At 37.8% G+C, this 22401-nt stretch overlaps 2 protein-coding genes and 1 long non-coding RNA gene across 3 annotated transcripts; 1 reads left to right on the top strand and 2 right to left on the bottom strand.

The window, feature by feature from the left end:
* The first annotated feature begins 3471 nt into the window (after nucleotides 1-3471).
* LOC108810454 (serine carboxypeptidase-like 44) lies at nucleotides 3472-7618 on the top strand. Its single transcript, XM_018582562.2, has 9 exons — nucleotides 3472-3784; nucleotides 4649-4756; nucleotides 4826-4918; nucleotides 5020-5201; nucleotides 5284-5562; nucleotides 6282-6415; nucleotides 6510-6602; nucleotides 6686-6803; nucleotides 7180-7618. The coding sequence occupies exons 1-9, from the start codon at nucleotides 3523-3525 to the stop codon at nucleotides 7345-7347; spliced, it is 1437 nt and encodes a 478-aa protein (XP_018438064.1). The 5' UTR covers nucleotides 3472-3522; the 3' UTR covers nucleotides 7348-7618.
* Nucleotides 7619-10950: 3332 nt separating this feature from the next.
* LOC108806282 (uncharacterized) lies at nucleotides 10951-12815 on the bottom strand. Its single transcript, XR_001942527.2, has 3 exons — nucleotides 12024-12815; nucleotides 11724-11920; nucleotides 10951-11270 (listed from the first exon to the last, which is right to left on the bottom strand). It is a non-coding gene; the product is annotated as an uncharacterized LOC108806282 (long non-coding RNA).
* Nucleotides 12816-20921: 8106 nt separating this feature from the next.
* Nucleotides 20922-22327, bottom strand: LOC108810996 (magnesium dechelatase SGRL, chloroplastic). Its single transcript, XM_018583065.2, is given in 5 exon segments — nucleotides 20922-21029; nucleotides 21115-21279; nucleotides 21365-21709; nucleotides 22036-22139; nucleotides 22142-22327. Coding segments are annotated over 5 exon segments (780 nt in total). The 5' UTR covers nucleotides 22200-22327.
* Nucleotides 22328-22401: the final 74 nt, after the last annotated feature.

The raw sequence follows: 22401 nt of genomic DNA, 5'->3' as shown, positions 1-22401 counted from the left end.
AGTTTAAGGTTTAACTTGCAGTGTTTAAATTTTGTTATATAAACTCTAAACTCAAATTCAAACCGTTAACCCTAAACCCAAACTCTAAACCCTAAACCTAAACTTTAAACCCAAACTATAAACCATAAACTCAAACTCTAAACCCTAAACCTTAAACTCAAACTGTAAACTATAAACCCAAAATCTATACCCTAAAAGTTTGGGTTTAGAGTCAGGGTTTGGGTTTTGGGTATAGAGTTTTAGTCTAGATTTTAGGTTTGCGTTTATGATCTATGGTTTGGGTTAAAGATTAGGGTTTAGGGTTTCGATTTAGGGTTTGAGTTTAGATTTAGGGTTTAGAGTTTATAATTTTGAGTTTAGGGTTTAGCTCGCAGTGTTTAAATTTTCATTATATAAACTCTAAACTCAAAACTCAAACCGTTAACCCTAAACCCAAACTCTAAACCCTAAATCTATACGTTAAATCCAAACTGTAAACCATAAACCCAAACTCTAGAGGTGAACCTAAGTATTGTTCATGTTTTTAATATACATTTGTTTTAGGCAGAATTTCATTAAATAAGGAAAATCTGATTCTCCTAGTTCAAGCAGTGTAGTTCTAATTTTATTTTTTATTTCAAATTTATTAAATTTAAAAAAATATTTTAAAAACTAGACAGACATGCACAAAAATTATCCAGAAAAATCGACACTTATATCCAGGGCCTAACTTTATAAAAATAGAAATAATAGAGTGAAAATCATCCACTGTAATTTGTGAGTAATTCAATTTTGTCAAATAACTTGTATATTATTACTTTTCAATTTGAGAACATTAATCAGCAGGGAAATAAAAAAAAGGGGAGAAAAAGTTTTAGAAAAACTAGCGATAAGATGGTAAAAATAGGTTTTCTTTTTTTTTTTTGTTACAAAGATGGTAAAAATAGTAATTTGACTTTTTTGTTGAAATGTAAAGTTATATAACAACAAAGAATTGTACAAACTTTTGATCCTAACCAAGAGATCAAGAGAGAGAGATCAAGAGAGAGATCAAGAGAGAGAGAGAGAGGAGAGAGAGAGAGAGAGAGAGAGAGAGAGAGAGAGAGAGAGAGAGAGAGAGAGAGAGAGAGAGAGAGAGAGAGAGAGAGAGGAGAGAGAGAGAGAGAGAAGAGAGAGAAGAGAGAGAGAGAGAGAGAGAGAGAGAGAGAGAGAGAGAGAGGAGAAGAGAGAGAGAGAGAGAAGAGAGAGGAGAGGAGATGCTACAAATGATTTCGAGCATGTCGATGCCTTACTTTACGTGAAGAGAAACTATAAATCAGAAGAAATAAACAGAGGAAGAACAAAAAGAGAGGTTGTGATTGGATATATTAGACTAAAATAAAGTAAACTTTTTTTTATTTTTGATCAACAAAATGAAGTAAACTAAAAGGTGGAAAAGAGTAGAAAAGTTAAAGTGTAATATAGAGAGTCTACTGTGTTGTAGAGTCTGAAAGTTCCAATACCAACCCGGATTTGTATGGATACCGAGGAGACAATGCATCAACATTTTCCAAATCGTGAAAGAGAATGGGGAAGCAAAGAAGAGATGGTCCCGAATTTCGTTAGGTTTACCGCACAAGATGAAAATCTGAGTTTGACCCCATTTCCTCATTTGATCACATATACTATTATGATACACTAGCCATGTAATGAACTCTTGTCATGGTAAAGCCTGTGGGAACCATATGCTTATCCACTGATATGTACCTGCCTTTGCTTCCATAGAGGCTGGTCACTTCCGGTATCCTCTATAGGAGGCTTTATCAGTATGATACGCTCAATCATGTCATATATGACTCGACCAGACATCAGCTAAACTTCCAACCTAATGCATCTGCCGCTTCAGCTACCTTTTCTGCTCTACCAATACCCATTAATCTAGTGTTTGCTTATCCACTGATATGTATCCGATACTTTGAATCACACCATAAATCTTTCCAAAAGTAAGGATTATCATCATCTTTTATTTCCATTCTGAAAAAACGTTGCAGTTAGTTCTCTGAGTTTTAAAAGTTTTTTCCACATTCAAGACCCCATAGATTGTCATTTCCGAGATATCCAAAAAAATGAATCTTGAACCCTATACATATGAACCCAAGAACCAAAAATAGTTTGATTAAGGCATCCAATAGGAAATCGAAAAATTGAGCACGAGAAGTTTGTGGTGCTTCTAATTATTGACTTAATTATCTGAAGTTTTCTTGCGTATGAAAGCAACATACTAGACAAGGTGATAAACCGAGAACTCCTGGTCATACTTAGTAGTCAAGGGTAAACAAAGATAACGAGTTGGTAGGTTCTCTAAAGAAATGCCGACTGAGTAACCTTTTCCTTCAGGTCATGATGAGTAGCCCCCCCCCCCCCCCCCCCCCCCCACACACACACACGATATAGAGGGCAGACTTACTCATGTTAATAAACTAAGTTATATTCCCTCTCAAACTCTTTAAGAACCTCGACTACACTGATTACAGATTTTGCTGTTCCATCAATAAATATAATCAAGCCATCAGCAGAATTCAAGTGAGTCATTTCAACATTTTCTTAGTTTGGGTGATAACCTACCCAAACTAGCTGCTTTATTTAATCTATAGGACAATATGACACAACAATATCGGGGATAAAGAGCACCTTTGCGTTAGTCCACGAGAACTATTTGAAACCTTTCAAGTTTGCCTTTCGAGAGAGCACATATACATCCCTTAATACATTTAATAATTAGCTCCAGGAACCCCCATATCAGTTAACGTAGTTAATAAGAAATCCCAACAAACTGTATTGAATGCCTTAGTGATGTCTATCTTGAGTGTAGATCGAGGAAAGATGGTATCTTTATGGTAGTCTTTTATAAGCTCAGTTGCTAGGAGGACATTCTCGAGCAATAAACTCCCTTTAATAAAGGCAGTTTGATTCGTTGTTAATGATTTGTGGTAGTAGCTTCAGCATATTTGCAATAACTTTATAACTCGGTGTTGTAGCAAGCGATAGTTTTTTCATTGTTATTGCATCCAATTTATTTGAAACAACATTAAAACCGTGGCATTTGTTCCATGTGCCGTAAACATATGCTGGAACCAAATATAACAAGTATACTAATTATATCAATTATATATATATGTTCATTTGTATACTTATGTCGGAACACAGAAAATATCTCTCTTATAAAATTATTATTATTTCTGATTTATTTTCATCTTTTAATATTGAATTTTAAAATTTGATAATTGAATTTATGAATATCCGATTTTTTTAACTTAATCAAAAGTAATCAAATTTCAAGCATGTGTTTTATCCACTCCTACGAAGTGAGAAGGAGGTATACACCTATAAAATAAAAGAGAGAAATATTTAATTGATTTTTACAAAAAAAAAATATATTTAATTGATAAGAATACTTTGCGTTTATATATACTGTATATATAAGTACATGTGCAATAGGCACAGAAACAAGAGCGGAAAATAATAACACAGTCACAGAAGAGCGAGAAGAAAAAGAAGAGAGATATGGCGAGCGGTAAGGGGGTGTTGTTCTATGTAGCCGTAATGGTGATGGTTCTGCAATGGTTGGAGTATAATCGTAGTTTAGCTGAGGGATATCAAGAAGAAGATTTGGTGACGAAGCTGCCTGGGCAACCGGAAGTTGCATTCAGACAGTTCGCTGGCTATGTCGATGTCGACGTCAAAGCTGGTAGGAGCCTCTTTTATTACTTTGTCGAAGCTGAGAAGCAACCACACACTAAACCCTTAACCCTTTGGCTTAATGGAGGTTGGCTTTGCTCACTTTATCTCTTGTTTCTCTTCTCTGTACTGTCTAACACACTTGTAGTTTTTCTTTAGAATTTGGTTGTTTAGAGAAAAACATAAAGTTGTCGTAGTGTATAATACAATTAACGGTTTGCTTTTTGTTAATGTAAGATAAGCAAGCTACGCTATGTAGAACACAGTAGTACAGGGTTATTCAATTCCAAAAAATACGACTATATTTATTTTTTCAAAAGCTCTTACAAGTTCTTCTTAAAAGCAATAAATCAAACAAGCTCAAGACAAACCTCGACTTGTTTGCTAGTCTCACTCGTTCAGAGATCTAAGACAGACTCTGAACCACTTAAACTCTTAACCCCTAGATGCTTTGCTTCTCCTTCTTAGGACGTACAAAACTCTCTATTGCTAAAAGCTCTCCCTGTGTGTTAAACGGCAACACAGTGCCACGGCTCCCTTTTATATATCTTTGAGGAAGCCCTAGATCTAATCTATCTATCCAATGGAAACTTTCCATTTCTTCTACTTCAGCGAATAAGCCAATCTTCCTTTTCTCTTTAGATCGATTGCTTCTTCTTCAAGTCTTCCTTTAATGTTCCTCTTCATTAAATCTTCTTTTAATGCATCGGTCTTGATGCGTGCTTCTCACGAACCGCCTCTCTGATGTATTAGTTCATGTCACACTTCATGAACTACTTCATCTTTGCTACAACATCGACTTCCCATACACCTTCACTTTTTCCTCATTTTAATCCCCAAATAATGTAAAACAGAGTAATGCAATTTGCTTAAAGTAATCAAACCATCGACCTCTTTTAGCTATTTGGGACCAGATGCAATTACTTTGGTTAAAACTGAGACAATGTTGCAGGGCCAGGCTGCTCTTCCATTGGGGGAGGAGCTTTCACAGAGTTGGGTCCATTTTACCCCACTGGAGATGGTCGTGGCCTCCGCAGAAACTCCAAATCTTGGAACAAAGGTTTCTCTCACTCTCCTTTTATATCTTTCAACAAGGACGAAGTTTGTTAACATCAATATTATGTTGTAGCCTCAAATCTGTTGTTTGTGGATTCACCCGCTGGAGTAGGATGGTCTTACTCGAACACAACTTCAGATTACACCACTGGCGATAAATCCACCGGTATTATATAATCTTTCAAATGATCAAAATTATCGTTTATATTATCCGTGTTTATTAATTCTTTTATAAAAAGACTTGTTACTAAATGTTTTCAATATCAGCCAAGGATATGCTGGTGTTCTTGTTTAGATGGCTAGAGAAGTTTCCAGAATTCAGGACACGAAACCTCTTTCTCGCAGGCGAAAGCTACGCTGGACACTATATACCTCAACTAGCTGATGTAATACTTGAATACAACTCAAGACGCTCAAACAGATTCAAGTTTAAGCTCAAGGGCATTGCAGTAAGTAATAAGAACTAATTATACAAACAGAATATGTTATTTTTCAATTCTCTGTTTTGAGAGATACCTCTGTTTTGATCAGATCGGTAATCCGCTTCTGAAGCTTGACCGAGATGTTCCAGCCACGTATGAGTTCTTCTGGTCACACGGGATGATCTCTGATGAACTTGGCCTCACTATCATGAACCAATGCAACTTTGAAGATTACACATTCTCTAGTTCACACAACATAAGCAAACATTGTGAAGACGCAATGAGTGAAGCCGGAACCATAATCACTCAATATGTCAATTACTACGACGTGCTCCTTGATATCTGCTATCCAACCCTTGTCGAGCAAGAGCTCAGGCTCAAAAAAATGGTAAGAAAAAAACTGAGTCAGTCAAGACTTCTGATATTTGTTGCATTTTCGTTTATATGTTATTTATATTGAAAATTTCTGATACGAATCCACTGTTTAGCATCTTGAAAAAAATAATTCTGCTGGTTAAAACCCGTAGACGTAAATGTTAAAAGCAACTTTGTTTGAGTCTTAATATCTCTTTTTTATATCTTTTGTCAAAAAAAAAAAAAAAAACTTTGTTTGAGTTTAGACTTGTTACTGTTTTGTCCAAAAGACTATATGTTTCTTTTATTAATAGAAATAAGTCTTCCAACACAGAATATTTTATGAGTAAATAAAGATTTTTTTTTCTCTGAATATATAGATATTACAGAACTTCTCATATTACGCGGAAATGTGTTCGTATCCCTAAATTTTTTTTGATCTACATACTGTAACAAAAATACGAAAGTAGAAGAAAACTTTATTTTAGTTTTGATTGTTTTCTTTGCAAAACTGATTTTTGAAGGCTGGAAATTTATTTAGTTGAAAATAATTTTGAGTGAATATGCTTTCACATGGAAATTGCAAAAACAAGAGAAAGAGAATTTGAAACGGTTGACAAAAAAAAAAAAAAAAGAATTTGAAACGGATAGTTTTTGTTATTATCTCCAAGTGTTGATATTTTTTACTCACAAAAAATAGCAATGAAAATGATTTTTTTTTTCCCTTAAAAGATGCTATGAAAATGATTTTAGGGTACAAAGATGAGTGTTGGGGTGGACGTGTGCATGAGCTACGAAGAGCAGTTGTATCTGACTCTTCCCGAGGTTCAACAGGCTCTTCATGCTAACCGAACAAATCTGCCATATTCATGGTCTATGTGCAGCGGGTAATGTTTAACTTCACCCATTTGATCTTATTATATCTCAGTCTCCATCTCAGAATTTTATTTCTAAATCTGTCGTTATGTTTCACCTGCATAGCCTCTTGAACTATAGTGACACTGACGGGAACATGAACATACTTCCGATTCTTAAGAGAATCTTGAACAGGAAAATCCCTATTTGGGTCTTCAGGTAATGTGTGCACACAATTTTTTCCATTCTTCTAGTTCTACCTTTGTAAAACACATTGTTCTTATTCAAATAGCAAATTGCAGTGGGGATGAAGATTCCGTGATTCCTCTTCTAGGATCAAGGACTCTGGTAAAAGAACTAGCAGAGGATCTCAACTTCAACACTACAGTTCCCTATGGAGCTTGGTTCCACAAAGGACAGGTCTGTTCACAGAAAATATGCTTTGCCCTCCTTAATTTTGAGCATTCGTTTTTTTTTTCCTTGGTTCGATTTATTTGGCTGTTGATTTGGTGTTGTTGAAAGTATACAAGGTTCTATTTGGTTGGGAGTTTTCGTATTAAAGGTAGAAAAGTATGAAAATAACTAGTTAAGCAAGACTGTTGCATGTTTTAGGTGTAACAATTTTTTTTTCTGGTTTATCAATTCACTTTTAATCGACTGTACTTAATTTTGTTTTTATTTTGGCTTCGTTTATGTGATGTAAATTCTTAGGATAGTTGTTTTAATGTTTAATTCGGTTATTTAGTTTGGTACTTACGTCTACCCCTAATTGTAAAACTTATTTGACGTGAGGTAGGTTGGCGGATGGGTAATAGAATACGGAGATATACTGACATTCGCAACTGTCAGAGGAGCTGCCCATATGGTGCCATACGCGCAGCCTTCGCGAGCTTTGCATCTGTTCAGCAGCTTTGTGCTGGGCCGGAGATTGCCAAATAAATCGCCTCCTCCTCTTCATGGTTGAAAGGGGAAAGGCTTTTCTATGTTTTGGTGTTGGTCAAAATGGTGGTTAAGTCGATGAACAATGCAGTGGGCTTTTTTGATACGCGTTATGGTATTACATACCAAATACCAAAGAAAGAAGATTCAAAATAAGTAGTGTTCTTCAAAACATTAGGAATAGAGTTTTGGTGTTTTTCCTTTCAAGTATTTAAGTAATTTTCCTTTCTTATGTATGGCTATGATCTGTAGTAATCCTATATAAAGACATCTAATTATCAATAAAGAACTATCTTCCAGCATTAAACCTTATTCTCAAAAGAGACTAGGATTAACAAAAGTTTTGCAATCAATCAAATATGTTTTTACCAGCAATCACGGTTCTGGTTACTAGACAACAAGCGAGGCAACATGGTCGTAACAACTTGGTCAGAGCCGATTGATTCTATGGATGACAAGGTCGACAAAATACTAGCACAATTGGCTGTTCTAGTGGAGGAGATTTGATCAACAAAAGAAGAGATGTGCACGGTCTCATCGAAAGATGACGAACATGATAAGCTGTTTGAGAAACATGCTGCATACCCAAATTGCGCACATACGGTCGTCAAAGGGAAATCTGCAGAAGGTTACCAGGAGCATGATCAGCCGTAAAATTATCTTCGGAGGAATTAACGGACGACAAGGTAACGAGTAGGCTTAAAGGTAATGAGAGTGATGCGGAAAACACAGAGATTGGGACAAGTTCGGGAAAGAATTTGCAGGCCAGGAGCGAAAATATGGGGAGAGATGTGTGTCCATGTGGATTCTCAGGTGGACCTTGGCCGTCTAGGGCAGTGGGCAGAGAGCGGGGACATCGCCGTTCTGATGGAGGAGGAGACTGGTATGTGAGAGGGATTGGAGTTGATGATAACCAACAACAATATGCACATGACAGTGTCCGAAATCATGCTCCACACAACTTTGATGGGTATGAGGATTATGGTGATGGGAGGGTATTTTCGCCAGCAAAGATGGAGTTTCCTCCATATGATGGCCTTACGAATGCAGTGGAATGGTTACAGAAGTGTGATGACTATTTTGTTGATCAACGGATCTTCAACGATGATGTCAGACTTCGACAGGCGACGTTTTTGTTAACAGGACATGCATATCATTGGAACAACAACTTGCGTCGACTGTTTACTCGCAGATTGAGTTGGGCAGAGTTCAAAATAATTTACAAGAGTAGATTTGGAAAAGCAGCTTCAGTGAATCCTATGGGCGAATTGTCCAACTTACGACATATCAGTACAGTGGATGATTACTACAGTCAGTCTGAAGAATGCTTAGGGAGGGGGGGGGGGGACAAAGCTATCAGGGGATCAACAATTGTGGCAATTCTGTGCGGGTTTGACAGATAGCTTGCGAAAGGAGGTAGAGTATCTTCGACCTGAAACAATTTTCAAAGCCATGGAGTACACTTGGGATAATGAGTATAAGATTGATAGTGACAAGTGAAACCGGATATTTGGAGTTTACTTAGCTCCAATCCCTAAAACATTAGGATCAATGATTCAACAAGAGAATCACGTGTTTGAGGCAAGAAACACTAAACCAGGAGCGCAAAAACAAACACCACAATAGAAATTCTGGAAAATTGACACAAGCGGAGATGGCAGATCGAAGAGCAACAGGCCTTTGTTTCAATTGTGATGATTTATGCACACCTGATCATGTTCGTACTCAGGCTCTCTTCTATATCATGCCAGTTGGAGAAGGAGACAATAAAGAGGATGAGTGGATTGAGGAAGAGGAGTTAGCAATTTCATTAAATGCCATGAATGGCGAACAATCCGAAAGAACTTTCCAAGTACAAGCCGATGTTGCCACATGGACAGATGGTGATACACCCTAAATAGGATCACTAGACCGGATTGGATTAGATATAAACTCTGAATAGAAAACTGATGGAATGAAGGGTGGCACAGCAGTTGCGGAATGCTGCTGATATTCCCGAGCTTGATTGTTATCTGATATGACACACGTATACAACAAGGAAGCGATCTCGATCCATTGCCTGATATGATGCACATGTCCAACGAGAAATAGGTGTTCACTTGAAGATAACCTCACCAAGAAACATTAAAATGTTCTACAAAGAACAAAGAGATTGAACTCAAAAGAAAGGGGAAAATCGATTATCTTATTTCAATGAAGAGATTACATACTTATAGAGTTTGTAGTCAAAGAAAAATAAAGGAAATTGCGGAAAAATACATAGAAAATGAAAACTTTGACTCAAAAATGATAAATGAGTCAAAGTGCGGAAACTGATGAAGACTAGTCAAGGTGACCATTCGCCTACTGTCCAGGTTCATCCAAACTTGGTGTATGCACGGCGGTAAGGAGAAGGACGCATGCGGGATGATCGGTATGGTCGGTCGGATGTCCTTCACGAAAGAAGTGTGTCCAAGTGTGGGTTAAGTCTTCTGAGAGCTTGAGGATTCTTGCCTTAGAGAAATTCAGATGATCAAAGTTCATGTACTGATCGAACTTGCCGGTCAGTCCATCAGTACGTCCGTCGGTACCTGCGGTACAAACCAAACGGGCCAAAAAAGAGAAGCTACGGTCTGAATCAGAATCCTCTCGGTCTAAAGTGAGTCTGGCAATACCATAAGTCTTGGCTTGGCGAGTTGGACGGGAAAGAACGTCCTGTTAGATCATTTTTTATATGGTTGGTAAAGAGATGGCCCAGATCTGAGATAGAAAAATGAAGAAGTGTTTGAAGAAAAAGAAAATGGAAGATGAGAAGATGGATAGACAATAGTGACTCTGATTCCACTTGATACACCATAAATAGGATCAATCGACCGGATTGGATTAGATATGAACTCTGAATAGAGAACTGATGGAATGAAGGGTCGCACAGCAGTTGCAGAATGGCTGCTGATATTCCCGAGCTTGATTGTTTTCTGATATGACGTACAGGTCCAACAAGGAAGCTATCTTGATCCGTTGCCTGATATGAGGCACATGTTCAACGAGAAAGAGGGTGTTCGATTGGAGATAACCTCACCAAGAAACAATAAAATGTTCTACAAAGAACAAAGAGATTGAACTCAAAAGAAAGGGGAAAATCAATTATCTTATTTCAATGAAGAGATTACATACTTATAGTTTGTATAGTCAAAGAAAAATAAAGAAAAATGCGGAAAACAATATATAGAAAATGAAAACTTTGACAAGAAAATGATAAATGAGTCAAAGTGTGGAAACTGATGAAGACTGGTCAAGGTGACCCTTCGCCTACTATTCCAGGTTCATCCAAACTTGGTGTATGCACAGCGGTAAGGAGAAGGATGCATGCAGGATGATCGGCATGGTCAACTGGATGTCCTTCACGAACGGAGTGTGTCCAAGCGTGGGTTAAGTCTTCTGAGAGCTTGAGGATTCTTGCCTTAGAGAAATTAAGATGATCAAAGTTCATGTACAGATCGAACTTGCCGGTCAGTCCATCAGTACGTCCGTCGGTACCTGAGGTACGAACCAAACAGCCCAAAAGAGAGAAGCTACGGTCTGAATCGGAATCCTCTCGGCCTAAGCTGATTCTGGCAAGACCATCAGTCTTGGCTTGGCGAGTTAGACGGGAAAGAACGTCTGTGGTACGATCAGTTAAAAACCCATAAAACATTATCTTGTTCATACAGACCACAACACAATCATAAAAACTATCAATCTACCACTAATAAACCCTCACTATCTCCTATCTTCTAGTGCTCTATCTTTTAGTGCCGCCACCACTACCACCGCTAGCTTCCTCTGCCATCTCCACAACGCAGCTTCTTCAAATCCGACGCCTCTCCGCCCCATTCATCACAGCAAGCTCGTCCCATCCACCTCGCTGCCTTTCCACCTCTGTCGTCAAGATTATTGCACAGACTCATAAAGGGCAAATGATGTTACCTGCTGCAAATTTATGGAAACTCTGAGAATGTCAAAAACTTTAAATCCCAAATAACCCTTCAGAATGAAAAGTACATACAAAGCCCTTAACCATTTTTACTTGCAGAAACACACATAAAGAAAGTGATCAGAGGCTTAATGCAAGTCTTTCAGTTTCTCAAGCAAAGAACCAAAAAGATCAAGTAGCAGCGTCATGCGAGCAAATGGGATCAGTAACACAATGATTGCAATAAATTTCAAGAATATTAGCCCTTTTATCAACCTGACCGAAACAGTCTTAGACACAAACAAATAGCAACAAAAATATATCACTGTATCAAGCAAAAACATATCTTCATCACAAACATTTTCAAGAAAATCACCATCCACGATACTCCATAAACCAGTGTCAACAAGTGATCGAAGCAAATGTACCAATATTAAGAGCTATATAGACTGGAAGTTTTGTCTACATACCAGAAAGTTTATACTTCGCTGTAGTCGTGAGATGATATACAAGTCTGTATTGATAGATAAACGTGAGCTCTTCCGATCAGTCTAATCATCAACAATCTTCTGCCACTCGAAACCGAAGGATTGAAGAGGAAGGGCGAGAACACAACGTACGAGGCAGATTGATTCTTTCAAATCAGAACCTTGGTCTCTAACTAAAACTGAAACAAGCAGAACACTTCTCAAAGATCAAGCTGAGAAGAAGCAGAGATACAAGCAAAACTCTGAGAAGAAGAAAGTCTTAAGTCTTTACTGTCACAATACCTTCAAAGGCTGCACTTGGCATTCCAGTGAGAGACTGCAACATTCGTGTGTTTCTTTCATCATCGTCTTCTGCATCATTCTCACTGTTACATCATCTTTTGACTCAACATTTTCAAGGGTGGCCAATGCGAGTGACACCAACCGAGATCACAAGAGAGGTAAATATCTTCTTCCGTCAAGTCGTCTTTGCCTTCCTTCAAAAGCTTGAAGCTGTCCACAAGACTGGTGAAGGTACATTTTTTTCTACCAAATCTTCAGATAAGAGGTGATGAAACTCAACAAGACAACACGCAGCTATACAAGTTTAAGAAGCTAGGAGACAACCAAATCTTCAGACAAGAGGTGATGAAAGAAAAATCAGCTATGCTAAAAATTGTAATAACACCTTATCAACCCAATATGATTCACAATCAGACAAGAAAGCAACAAAGATTAGTTAATGGAGAGGCAATAATAAAAAGAGGATTCACGAGATAGAAGCCATGAGCGAAAGCACCAGCGAGGACAAGACCGAAGAGACGATCCTTGAGAACAAGATGATGTCTCAAGGACAAGCGAACCTAAGGAAGCGCAGGCGCGTAAATCAGAGGCACCAAGAATTTGATCGGAGCTCCTTTCTTCTTCCTCTCCATCCCTGTTTTCCACGAATCGCTTGACGGCGACGACATTGGAGATCCCTTTTTGTTCGATTCTGGCGGCGGTGGAAATCACCTTTTGGCTAGTGCGGCGGAGAAAAGGAGGCCGAGGTTTGCTAGGGCGGCGAGCACAGCTTACCCTCTCTTCTCTCTTCTCTCTCTCTCTCTCTCTCTCTCTCTCTCTCTCTCTCTCCTCTCTCTCTCTCTCTCTCTCTTCTCTCTCTCTCCTCTCTCCTCTCTCTCCTCCTTCTCTCTTCTCCTCTCTCTCTCTCTCTCTCTCTCTCTCTCTCTTCTCTCTCTCTCTCCTCTCTCTTCTCTCTCTCTCTCTCTTCTCTCCTCTCTCTCTCTCTCTCTCTCTCTCTCTCTTCCTCTCTTCTCTCTCCTCTCTCTCTCTCTCTCCTCTCTCTCTCTCCTTCTCTCTTCTCTCTCTCTCTCTCTCTCTCTCTCTCTCTCTCTCTCTCTCTCTCCTCTCTCTCTCTCTCTCTTCTCTCTCTCTCTCTCTCTCTCTCTCTCTCTCTCTCTCTCTCTCTTTCTCTCCCTCTCAGAAAATAATTGGAAAAAGGAACAAATCTCAAGCGTTGATTCAATATGATCTAATGGTGCAGAGGGTGATCCGCACCAAGCCAATAGAAAACAAGGGTAGAGATATATATGAGATTGATTTTGGACATTTGATTTAAAAATCAATCAATGGTTCAAAAACGAACAGTACAAATTATCTTCTTTTTTATTTATAACTATTGTAAAAATTATTTAAATTTTAAATAATTTGATATCATAATTAAAACTTTTAATCTGTATTTTGTATTTAAATTTTTTCAAATTGTGTGATTGATTGAAAAGTTAAAATTTAATGTTTTATGTGATATATGTCAATATGAAGTATGTGGTTCGGAGTTTAAGGATTGAAGTTGTATTATGAATATACTGATTTTATTTAGACTTTACAGTTTGTATAACTTCATAATTTAGTATAAAATAAGTGTTATCAATTTAAAATGTTATAATTTAATATTTTTTTATAGAGATTGGAATATGATATAGGGTATGGAGTATAAGTAGCTAGGGGCTATAGGTATATGTATGGTTTGTATTATTATATTTAAAGTTGAATACTTCTGTATGATATTTAATCTAAGTGTTGGATTAAAATGTTTTAAGTTGAAGATTTATGTATAAAATGGAATTTAAGATATAGGGTTTGAGATATGTAGTTAGGGTTTAGGGCATGTTTATGGTTTAGGGTGACAATATTTAGTGTTTTTTTTATATATTAAAATTTGAATAAAAATTAAGATTTTAGTTTGTTTTTTAGAATATACTTGGAGTTTAAGTTTTACACTTTTATATGATAAATTTGAAAATTTCAGATTTATAACTTTGTATATAGGATTTAAGTTTGGAGTTTAGGGTATAAACCCATAAAATATATTGATCTTAAAAAGTTCACTGAAACTTTAATTTTACACTTAAATATAATAAAAATTATAAACTCTAATTACATTTTAAACCACAGATTAACATTTGATCTAAAGGTCAATAATTAATCTCAATACCAATTTTTATCATGCTTTAACGAGGCAAAGAAGGATTCGTAATAGAATTGTGGGTCTTTATGATGAAGTCGGAAGTTGGATAACGGATGTAGATGGGGTGGAGAAGGTGGCCGTGGACTATTTTGGGAATCTGTTTACTTCAAGTGACCCTTCGGAGTTTGAAAATTTTCTGGAGGAGGTAACACCATCTATCTCTCCCCAGATGAATCAACGTCTCTTACGGGTGGCAACGGAGGAGGAGGTGAAACAGGCTTTATTTATGATGCATCCAGAAAAGGCACCAGGACCTGATGGAATGACTGCTTTATTTTTTCAAGTTTCTTGGCATATCATTAAGGATGATCTAGTGGATTTGGTGAATAATTTCTTGGCTACAGGGGAGTTGGATCCAAGGTTAAATCTTACTAATATTTGTATGATTCCCAAAACGGAGAGACCTACGAGAATGACAGAGTTGAGGCCCATTAGTCTCTGCAATGTGGGCTATAAGATTATATCAAAAGTGTTATGTGAGAGGTTGAAAGTGTGCCTACCGAAATTGATATCGGAAACACAATCGGCTTTTGTACCAGTGAGGTTAATTTCAGATAATATTCTGATTGCACAAGAGATGTTTCATGGTTTAAGGACGAATAAGTCTTGTCAAAACAAGTACATGGCGATAAAACGGATATGAGTAAAGCATATGATAGGGTGGAATGGGATTTTATCCAAGCATTACTAAACAAACTAGGATTTGACCCACATTGGACGAAACTAATGATGGGTTGTATATCCTCAGTTCAGTATCGAGTACTGCTTAATGGGCAACCAAAGGGACTTATAATACCACACAGGGGACTTAGGCAAGGGGATCCACTATCTCCATATCTGTTTATTTTGTGTAACGGAGGCGCTGATTGCAAATATTAAGAAAGCGGAACAAGGGAAACAACTGACAGGAATGAAAGTAGCGAGAGCTTGTCCATCAATATCTCATCTACTATTTGCGGACGACAGTCTTTTCTTTTGTAAAGCACAAAAGGATGAATGTGAAACTATTCTCAGGATTTTAAAGGAATATGAGGCAGTATCGGGTCAATTGATAAATTTTCAAAAATCATCAATTCAATTTGGACATAAAATTGAGGAACCCAGGAGACAGGAAATGCGGGACATACTAGGAATACAAAATATTGGAGGTATGGGATCTTACTTGGGATTGCCGGAAAACAAAGGGGGGGGATCTAAGGTTCAAGTATTTAGTTTTGTACAGGACCGGATAAATACTAGGATCAATGGGTGGACCTTTAGATATTTTTACTAAAGGAGGCAAAGAAGTTGTTATTAAGTCAGTGGTCACAGCTCTACCAAATCATGTAATGTCCTGTTATAGACTACCACAGACAACTATTAAAAAGCTAACGAGTGCGGTAGCAAAATTTTGGTGGAGTCCTGGAGGAAGTACTAAAGGTATACATTGGAAATCATGGGACAAAGTGTGTCTTCCTAAAGAAGATGGTGGGTTGGGCTTCAAAGATATTATGAATTTTAATACGGCAATGCTTGGTAAGCAACTTTGGCGGCTAATAAATAAGCCGAATACTCTTTTTTCAAGAGTTTTTAAGGGTCGGTATTACAGGAACGCTTCACCCCTGGAACCGGTCCGCTCTTACTCCCCTTCATATGGTTGGCGGAGTATAATATCAGCTAGATCTCTGGTTAGCAAAGGACTAATTAAACGGGTGGGAACAGGGTCATCCATTTCAGTATGGAATGATCCCTGGCTCCCAACCACTCGCCCGAGACCAGCAAATAAAAATCAAAATAATCTGTTTCCGGAACTTACGGTGGATTCTCTTATCATTCCCGGTTCTAGGACTTGGAATTCACAAGCCATTCGAGCTTTGGTGGACCCGCGGGATGTGAAAATTATTGAAAGCATACCACTTAGCAAAAATAATATGGATGACAAGGATGGTTGGCATTTCACTAAAAATGGAAGATATACGGTTAAATCAGGTTACGAGGTGGAAAGAGTCTACCCAGATAAAGGAAATCCACCAATTATATTTGGCCCGACAGTAAATGATTTGAAAGCTAGATGCTGGCAGGTGAAGTGCCCCCAAAAATGAAGCACTTTCTCTGGCAGATTGTAACAGGGTGTATGTCGGTCAGGAAGAATCTTCAAGCAAGAGGGATGAAAGGGGATATTGGTGTGATAGATGTGGACATGCTGAGGAATCTATAAATCATGTTTTCTTTGAGTGTCCCCCAGCCCGGCAGGTATGGGCACTATCAAAGATACCAACAAATCCACATGTCTTCCCTTCAGAAGCACTGTTTACTAATATGGATCATTTATTCTGGCGAGTCCTGCCAAAGATGGATGATCATCACTTTGCATGGATTCTATGGTACATTTGGAAGGCAAGGAACAACAAAGTGTTTAGTAACCTGGATGTGGATCCAATGGACACTTTAAAATTGGCAGAAACGGAATCTAGTATGTGGGCAGCAGCACAAGAACTAGATGTAAGAAGAACTCTACCGCCACAAGCTATTCAACAAAACACAATTCCAGGGAGATGGTGTTTTACAGATGGATCGTGGAAGGACAAAGACGTTTTCTCGGGACAAGGCTGGTATAGCACCTTGGAAGGTTTTGAGGGACTAATGGGGGCGCGAAATGTTCGAGCCAGTATATCACCCCTACACTCGGAGGTGGAGGCTTTAATTTGGGCAATGGAGTGTATGAAAAACTTACGACAGTTTCAGGTTACGTTTGCAACGGATTGTTCTCAGTTGGTGAAGATGGTTTCGGAACCAGAGGAGTGGCCAGCGTTCGCAAGTTATCTGGAGGATATAAAGAGTCTACAAAGCAGTTTCCATAGCTCACAGCTCATTCATGTACCACGAACGGAGAATTCAAGGGCGGATCTTTTAGCACGCAGTGCGAGACAACAATCGTCTTTCGTCGTTCACATGGATGCAGAGCTACCGGTTTGGTGTGCAGAGTCTATATGAGTCTGTGTATTTGATGACAAAAAAAAAAAAAAATCTCAAACTTGTAACCTATTTGTCATACTTTTTTTTTCACTAGAAATACTTGCTTTCATTCATAACTTCAAGTACCAATACATCAAAATAAAGAATCAAACTCAAACGACCGGTCCCTCAAAGGTTAAGAGCGTAGCCACTTTGTCCTCGTCTCAACTGTGAGATCCCCCAAGGCACATAGAGAGATAAGAGCTTCTGCTCTGAAACCAAACATAGTCAAGTCTACTTATACTTACAGGTTATAGACTTGTAAAGGTGCTCATCCCAAATACTATTATGATATTATTTTTAAGTAAACCGTTCCCTTGTGTGCTCAGCACAACAGACTTTGGGGTTTTATCAGTTGTGTTAGAGCAGACAAACCGCAGTCCTTTCGCAATAAGTTCATATGCCTGCACAAAGGAATATTATTGAAGAAGTCATTAGTCATCGCTGAAACAGAGAGTCAGTACGAAAAAGTAAGAGAAACCGATTATAGTTAAGAAACTAAGCTTCAAACAGACTACATAGTAAAATCTACTGTTTAAATATGGTTATAAGAGATGAGAAGTTAGGCAGAAAGTGAGGCAGACTTGAAAAGTGAGGCAGACTTGAGAAGTTACCTTGCATCTATGACTATAGCTAAGTACTCGCCCATCAAGGAAGAAGCTAGAGTAGGATAATGTTTGGTCAAAGGAAGAAGCTCATGACAGCCTGTCCAAGCATGTGAAGCCTCTCAGCCAAGTATTTGTATTGACTTCACATGCTTAGTAGTCTAGCTTGAATACATTGAACCTAGACAGTCTTGTGGTCTCCTTATATCCTTGTAGACTCTCATTTGTGATAAATTAATGGAGTTTGAAGTCTCTCTCACTTGTTCATCGTGATTCTCAAATACTCTTAAACTCATTTCCACTTAATCTTCTCACAAATCTATCTTAATCTCTTCTAATCTACCATTAATCTCTCAATACCTACTATATTCTCTAAAATCTCATAGTATCAGAGCAGGTTGGCTTTGGTATTGAGAGATCTCTTTTGTTGGTAACCTTACTTGCGGTTCTTGTGTTCCTGCTCTTGTGTTCCTGTGGTGTCCAAGAAGCCTTGTGATAAAGCTGTGTTCTTTGGTGCTGGATCGTGGAGTTCGTGTGTTCTTGAAAACTAGTACTGTTGGTTCTTCAGCTGAGTTGCAAGATTGAAGCTTTGGTGTCATTTCTGGTTCAAGCAAGAGAAAATAGATGGAAACAACTTCACTAAGCTTGTTACGGTTCCGGTTGCGTTGAAAGGAGGTTCAAACTATCTCCTGTGGTCTAGGTTGGTGAAAACCGCCATTGGAAGGATATGGCTGTGGAACCACATCACAGATGATGGTCCAAAGCCAGTGGCTAAAGAAACTGAAGAAGGTGAAAAGGGAAAAGCCCTTGCGGTTGGTGAAGCAAAGAAGTGGGTACAAGAAGACTTGATGGTGCTTTCCGTGCTGCAAGGATCTCCTGAAGTGCCTCTCATTGAAGCTTACAGCTATTGTGAGACTCCTAAGCACCTGCGGGAGACTCTCCTGAAGACATTTGGAAATGTCTCAGACATTAGCCAAGTGTTTGAGTTGAAGAGAGCCATCCACTTCTGGTGGTAGTGGAAATAAAGAAGGAATTCATTAGCTTTAATGGGACAAAGTATGTACACACAAGGAGGGGGGGGGAGCTGAGTTTTAGAAATCTTCAGGATTTTAATGCAGCCCTATTGGCTAAAAAGTTATATCGCTTAATAGACAAACCAGAATGTTTGTTCTCAAAGGTTTTTAAAGGAATATATTTTCAAATTATTGATCCTCTAGTCGAACACATATCTTATTCGTCCTCTTATGGGTGGAGAAGCATCTGCTCAACTAGATCTTTGGTTAAAAATGGCTAATAAAAAGATTGGGAACCGGTCAATCTCTGTATAGACAGACCCATGGATCCCCGCTCCTCACTCGAGGTCAACATTACCAAAAAATCATATTCAATTATTAAATCTTTCTTTAAGGGTGGAACATTTTATCAATTCGATTGGTCGTTCATGGAATGTGGATTTTATAAATGCTTTTATACATCCTGATGATGTGAAGATCATTAGGGGTTTGGCGGTCAGTAGATGCCCTAAGCCAGACACAGTCGGGTGGAGCTTTACGGAGTGGTAAATATTCGTTTAAATCAGGGTTCAAGGTTGAATCTTTTTCCCCAGATAGTGGTCAAATGATGACTATTTTTGGACCAAATGTAAAACCTTTGTTGGTGTTTGCTTGGAAACTGAAATGTCCTCCGAAGTTGAGATATTTTGTGTGGCTAATTTTATCTGGTACGCTACCAGTTTCGAAGAACCTTAAAACTCAGGGGATCGACTGTGACTTATGTTGTAGTATGTGTGGGGCAGATGAGGAGTCCACTAATCATGTACTTTTCGAGTATCCACCAGCACTACGAACATGGGCATTTTCCAGGATCCCTTCCTCTCCGGCAGTTTTTCCATCGTCCTCGGTTTTCACCAGTATAGATTATCTATTTTGGAAGATGTCTAAACAGGGTGAGTTTAATTATTCCCTTAGATATTATGGTATAGTTGTAGGCAGGAAATGATAAAATCTACTCGAACAAGGATAGTAATCTGCAGGAGATTATTTGCCTCGCGGATGTGGAAAGTACGATATGGATGGAGGCTCAATTAACAGTGAACCGATCAGTTGAGAACCCCTATCGTGGGAGTTTTCAACATGCAACTGAGCACATTTCTTTGGAAAATACAAGAATTTGTTACATCTATGGATCTTGGAAAGAAGAAGACATATTTACAAGACAAGGATGGTTTTACCGACAGAATAGCTCGACAGATGTTATATTAGGGGTGATGAATCTTCGTAGAGGTCTGTTACCCTTGCATGTTGAGTGTGAATCATTGATTTAGGCAATGAAATGCATGAAGATCTTTCAATTCTTTGATGTAGTTTTTGCGACAGATTATTCTCAATAGGTGAAGATGGTGTAGATGATGATTGTTTATTATCAAATAAATAAATATTATTAAAATTTTTATTAAAATTTTTAATTCACCTAAAACCAATGAAATTTTTATACTATAATAAATAAGATAATATTAAATATATGCATAACTGAAATATTGTAAAAATCATGTTTTCAAAACTGTTTATTATTAAAGTATATAAAATGTATATTTATGAATATTATTGACTCAGCCTAAAATCAAAGAGAACATGAAAAATCACCAAATTCACTTCTTAAATAATTTTAAGATAGAAAAATAGATATGTATATATATATATAAAATATGATTTTAACATAATATTAAATCATATCATTGTTTATAGTGAAAATGAAAGATAATCTTTAAAGTCTGATTCAAAAAAAAAAATCTTTAAAGTCTAATTATATTGTGATTTACCTAGCTGAACGTGATACTAACACAAACACTTAAAGGAACATTTTCCAATTGTATCAAACCATTCAAACAGTGACTATGTTCCGTAAACCAATTAACATTTCGATATTAATCATCACCAATCTAGTTATGTTTACGAACAAGTTTCTCATAAAGATTCCGAGTATGAACAACTGAATGGTGGCAGTGTGCACATGTGTCAGATGCTGAATAGGAAATCAACATCACTTGCCAAAAAAAAGGAGAATGTACAAGTTGTCTCACAGAAGAAACGTAAATAGGGTATGAAAAATAGATTTAGGCCGAGTCAATTTCCTTGAAGAAGTATTGGAACTCAAGAAGCCTTGATGGTTGCCTTTCTGCTTTCCCTTCCCCCACCAAATAGAAACACACACACGACCAAAGATTTCACATATTCTGCATTTGCATGAAATGAAGTATAAGTTAAGCAACGTGGATCAGAGTATATAGCTTTGCAGCATACTTGAGAGGTCCCGAACACTCTATCCGGTTGTATTTAGGCGTGCTAAAATGGAAATAAACCCATACATAAGCTTCCATTAGCTCAGGGTTCTCTCTAAACAGAACCGAATCACCATGGACCACAACTTTTAACACCTATAAAACACAATCCCAAGGAGTTCAAGACTCATTTCTTCATTTCTTGAGTACCAACTGGGGAGAAAAGAAGAAAAAGACTAACCAAAGGTAGTTCCTTGGAGAATATGTGATATCTAAGCTCTGCAGCCACATCCTGCAATAAACTGGGGCCACTAACATAACAATGAATATGTAACCGGAACTTTTCATTCACCTTCTTCCACTCAGCAACCACATCGTCTTTCTTGTACCAGCCTTGTAGTTGATCGAGGTTGATTACATTTGAGATGGTCAAGGTCAAGTTAGCAGTGAAGTCACAGTGTGAAAGAATATATGTGCGAGGTGTAATAACCCGTCCGATAGCTTTATTCTCCAGTAGCTCCCCTAAGAATTCCACTTTGAGCTTGGAGGCGTCAAAGTTTGCTTGCGGAACCAAAAGCCTCACAGCCTATGATCATTACATTCACATTATGGAGCAACTTCATTTTATAAACATGTAATTTAACATTGAATAAAACAAGTCTAAATGTAGGAATTCAACATTGAACACTTAATTCACCAAAAGATTAACAAAAGTCTAAAATCATAAGTAAAAATGTCACAAAGAATGCAATTTGAACACCTAAAATGCATATTTGTCTGTTGCATTCAAACATAAAGAGCTCAATAATTTTATTGTCAGATTGAATTCAACAATAATCGATTATGATAAGACATTTAGCAATTCGTACATTCTAGAAACGAATTGTAACAAAAAATATATATTTGGCTTACCTCGGAGACTAAGCTATTGTAGAGGATACCACCGTCGCTAATGGCAGGAACCCTAACTCTTGTCTTCAAGAGCTTGGGGTAGAAACAGTGATGCGACCGATGAATTTTTGACTGGGACGAAACAAAACTGGATTGTTGTAAGAAGGAACGATGTAACAGACCATGTGAGGAACATAACAACAGGGTTAATAATGCAACAAAAGTTCGTCTTCATTGTTCATCTTGTACCATTTTTAGCTTCAGCGAGAGAGATAGATATGTGGAAGAATGTTTATTCAGAGATTTACGCAGCCACAGATTCAGTTTCTCTCTGTCGAGGAGCTGTTTCCTCCACACAATTTCAGTTTTACAATTTGATTTTAGTTT

The sequence above is a fragment of the Raphanus sativus genome, chromosome 8 (assembly GCF_000801105.2).
Source record: "Raphanus sativus cultivar WK10039 chromosome 8, ASM80110v3, whole genome shotgun sequence".
Classification (NCBI taxonomy): Eukaryota; Viridiplantae; Streptophyta; class Magnoliopsida; order Brassicales; family Brassicaceae; genus Raphanus; species Raphanus sativus.
The sequence above is the reverse complement of the archived record's forward strand: the minus strand, read 5'-3'. Positions and strand labels throughout refer to the sequence as shown.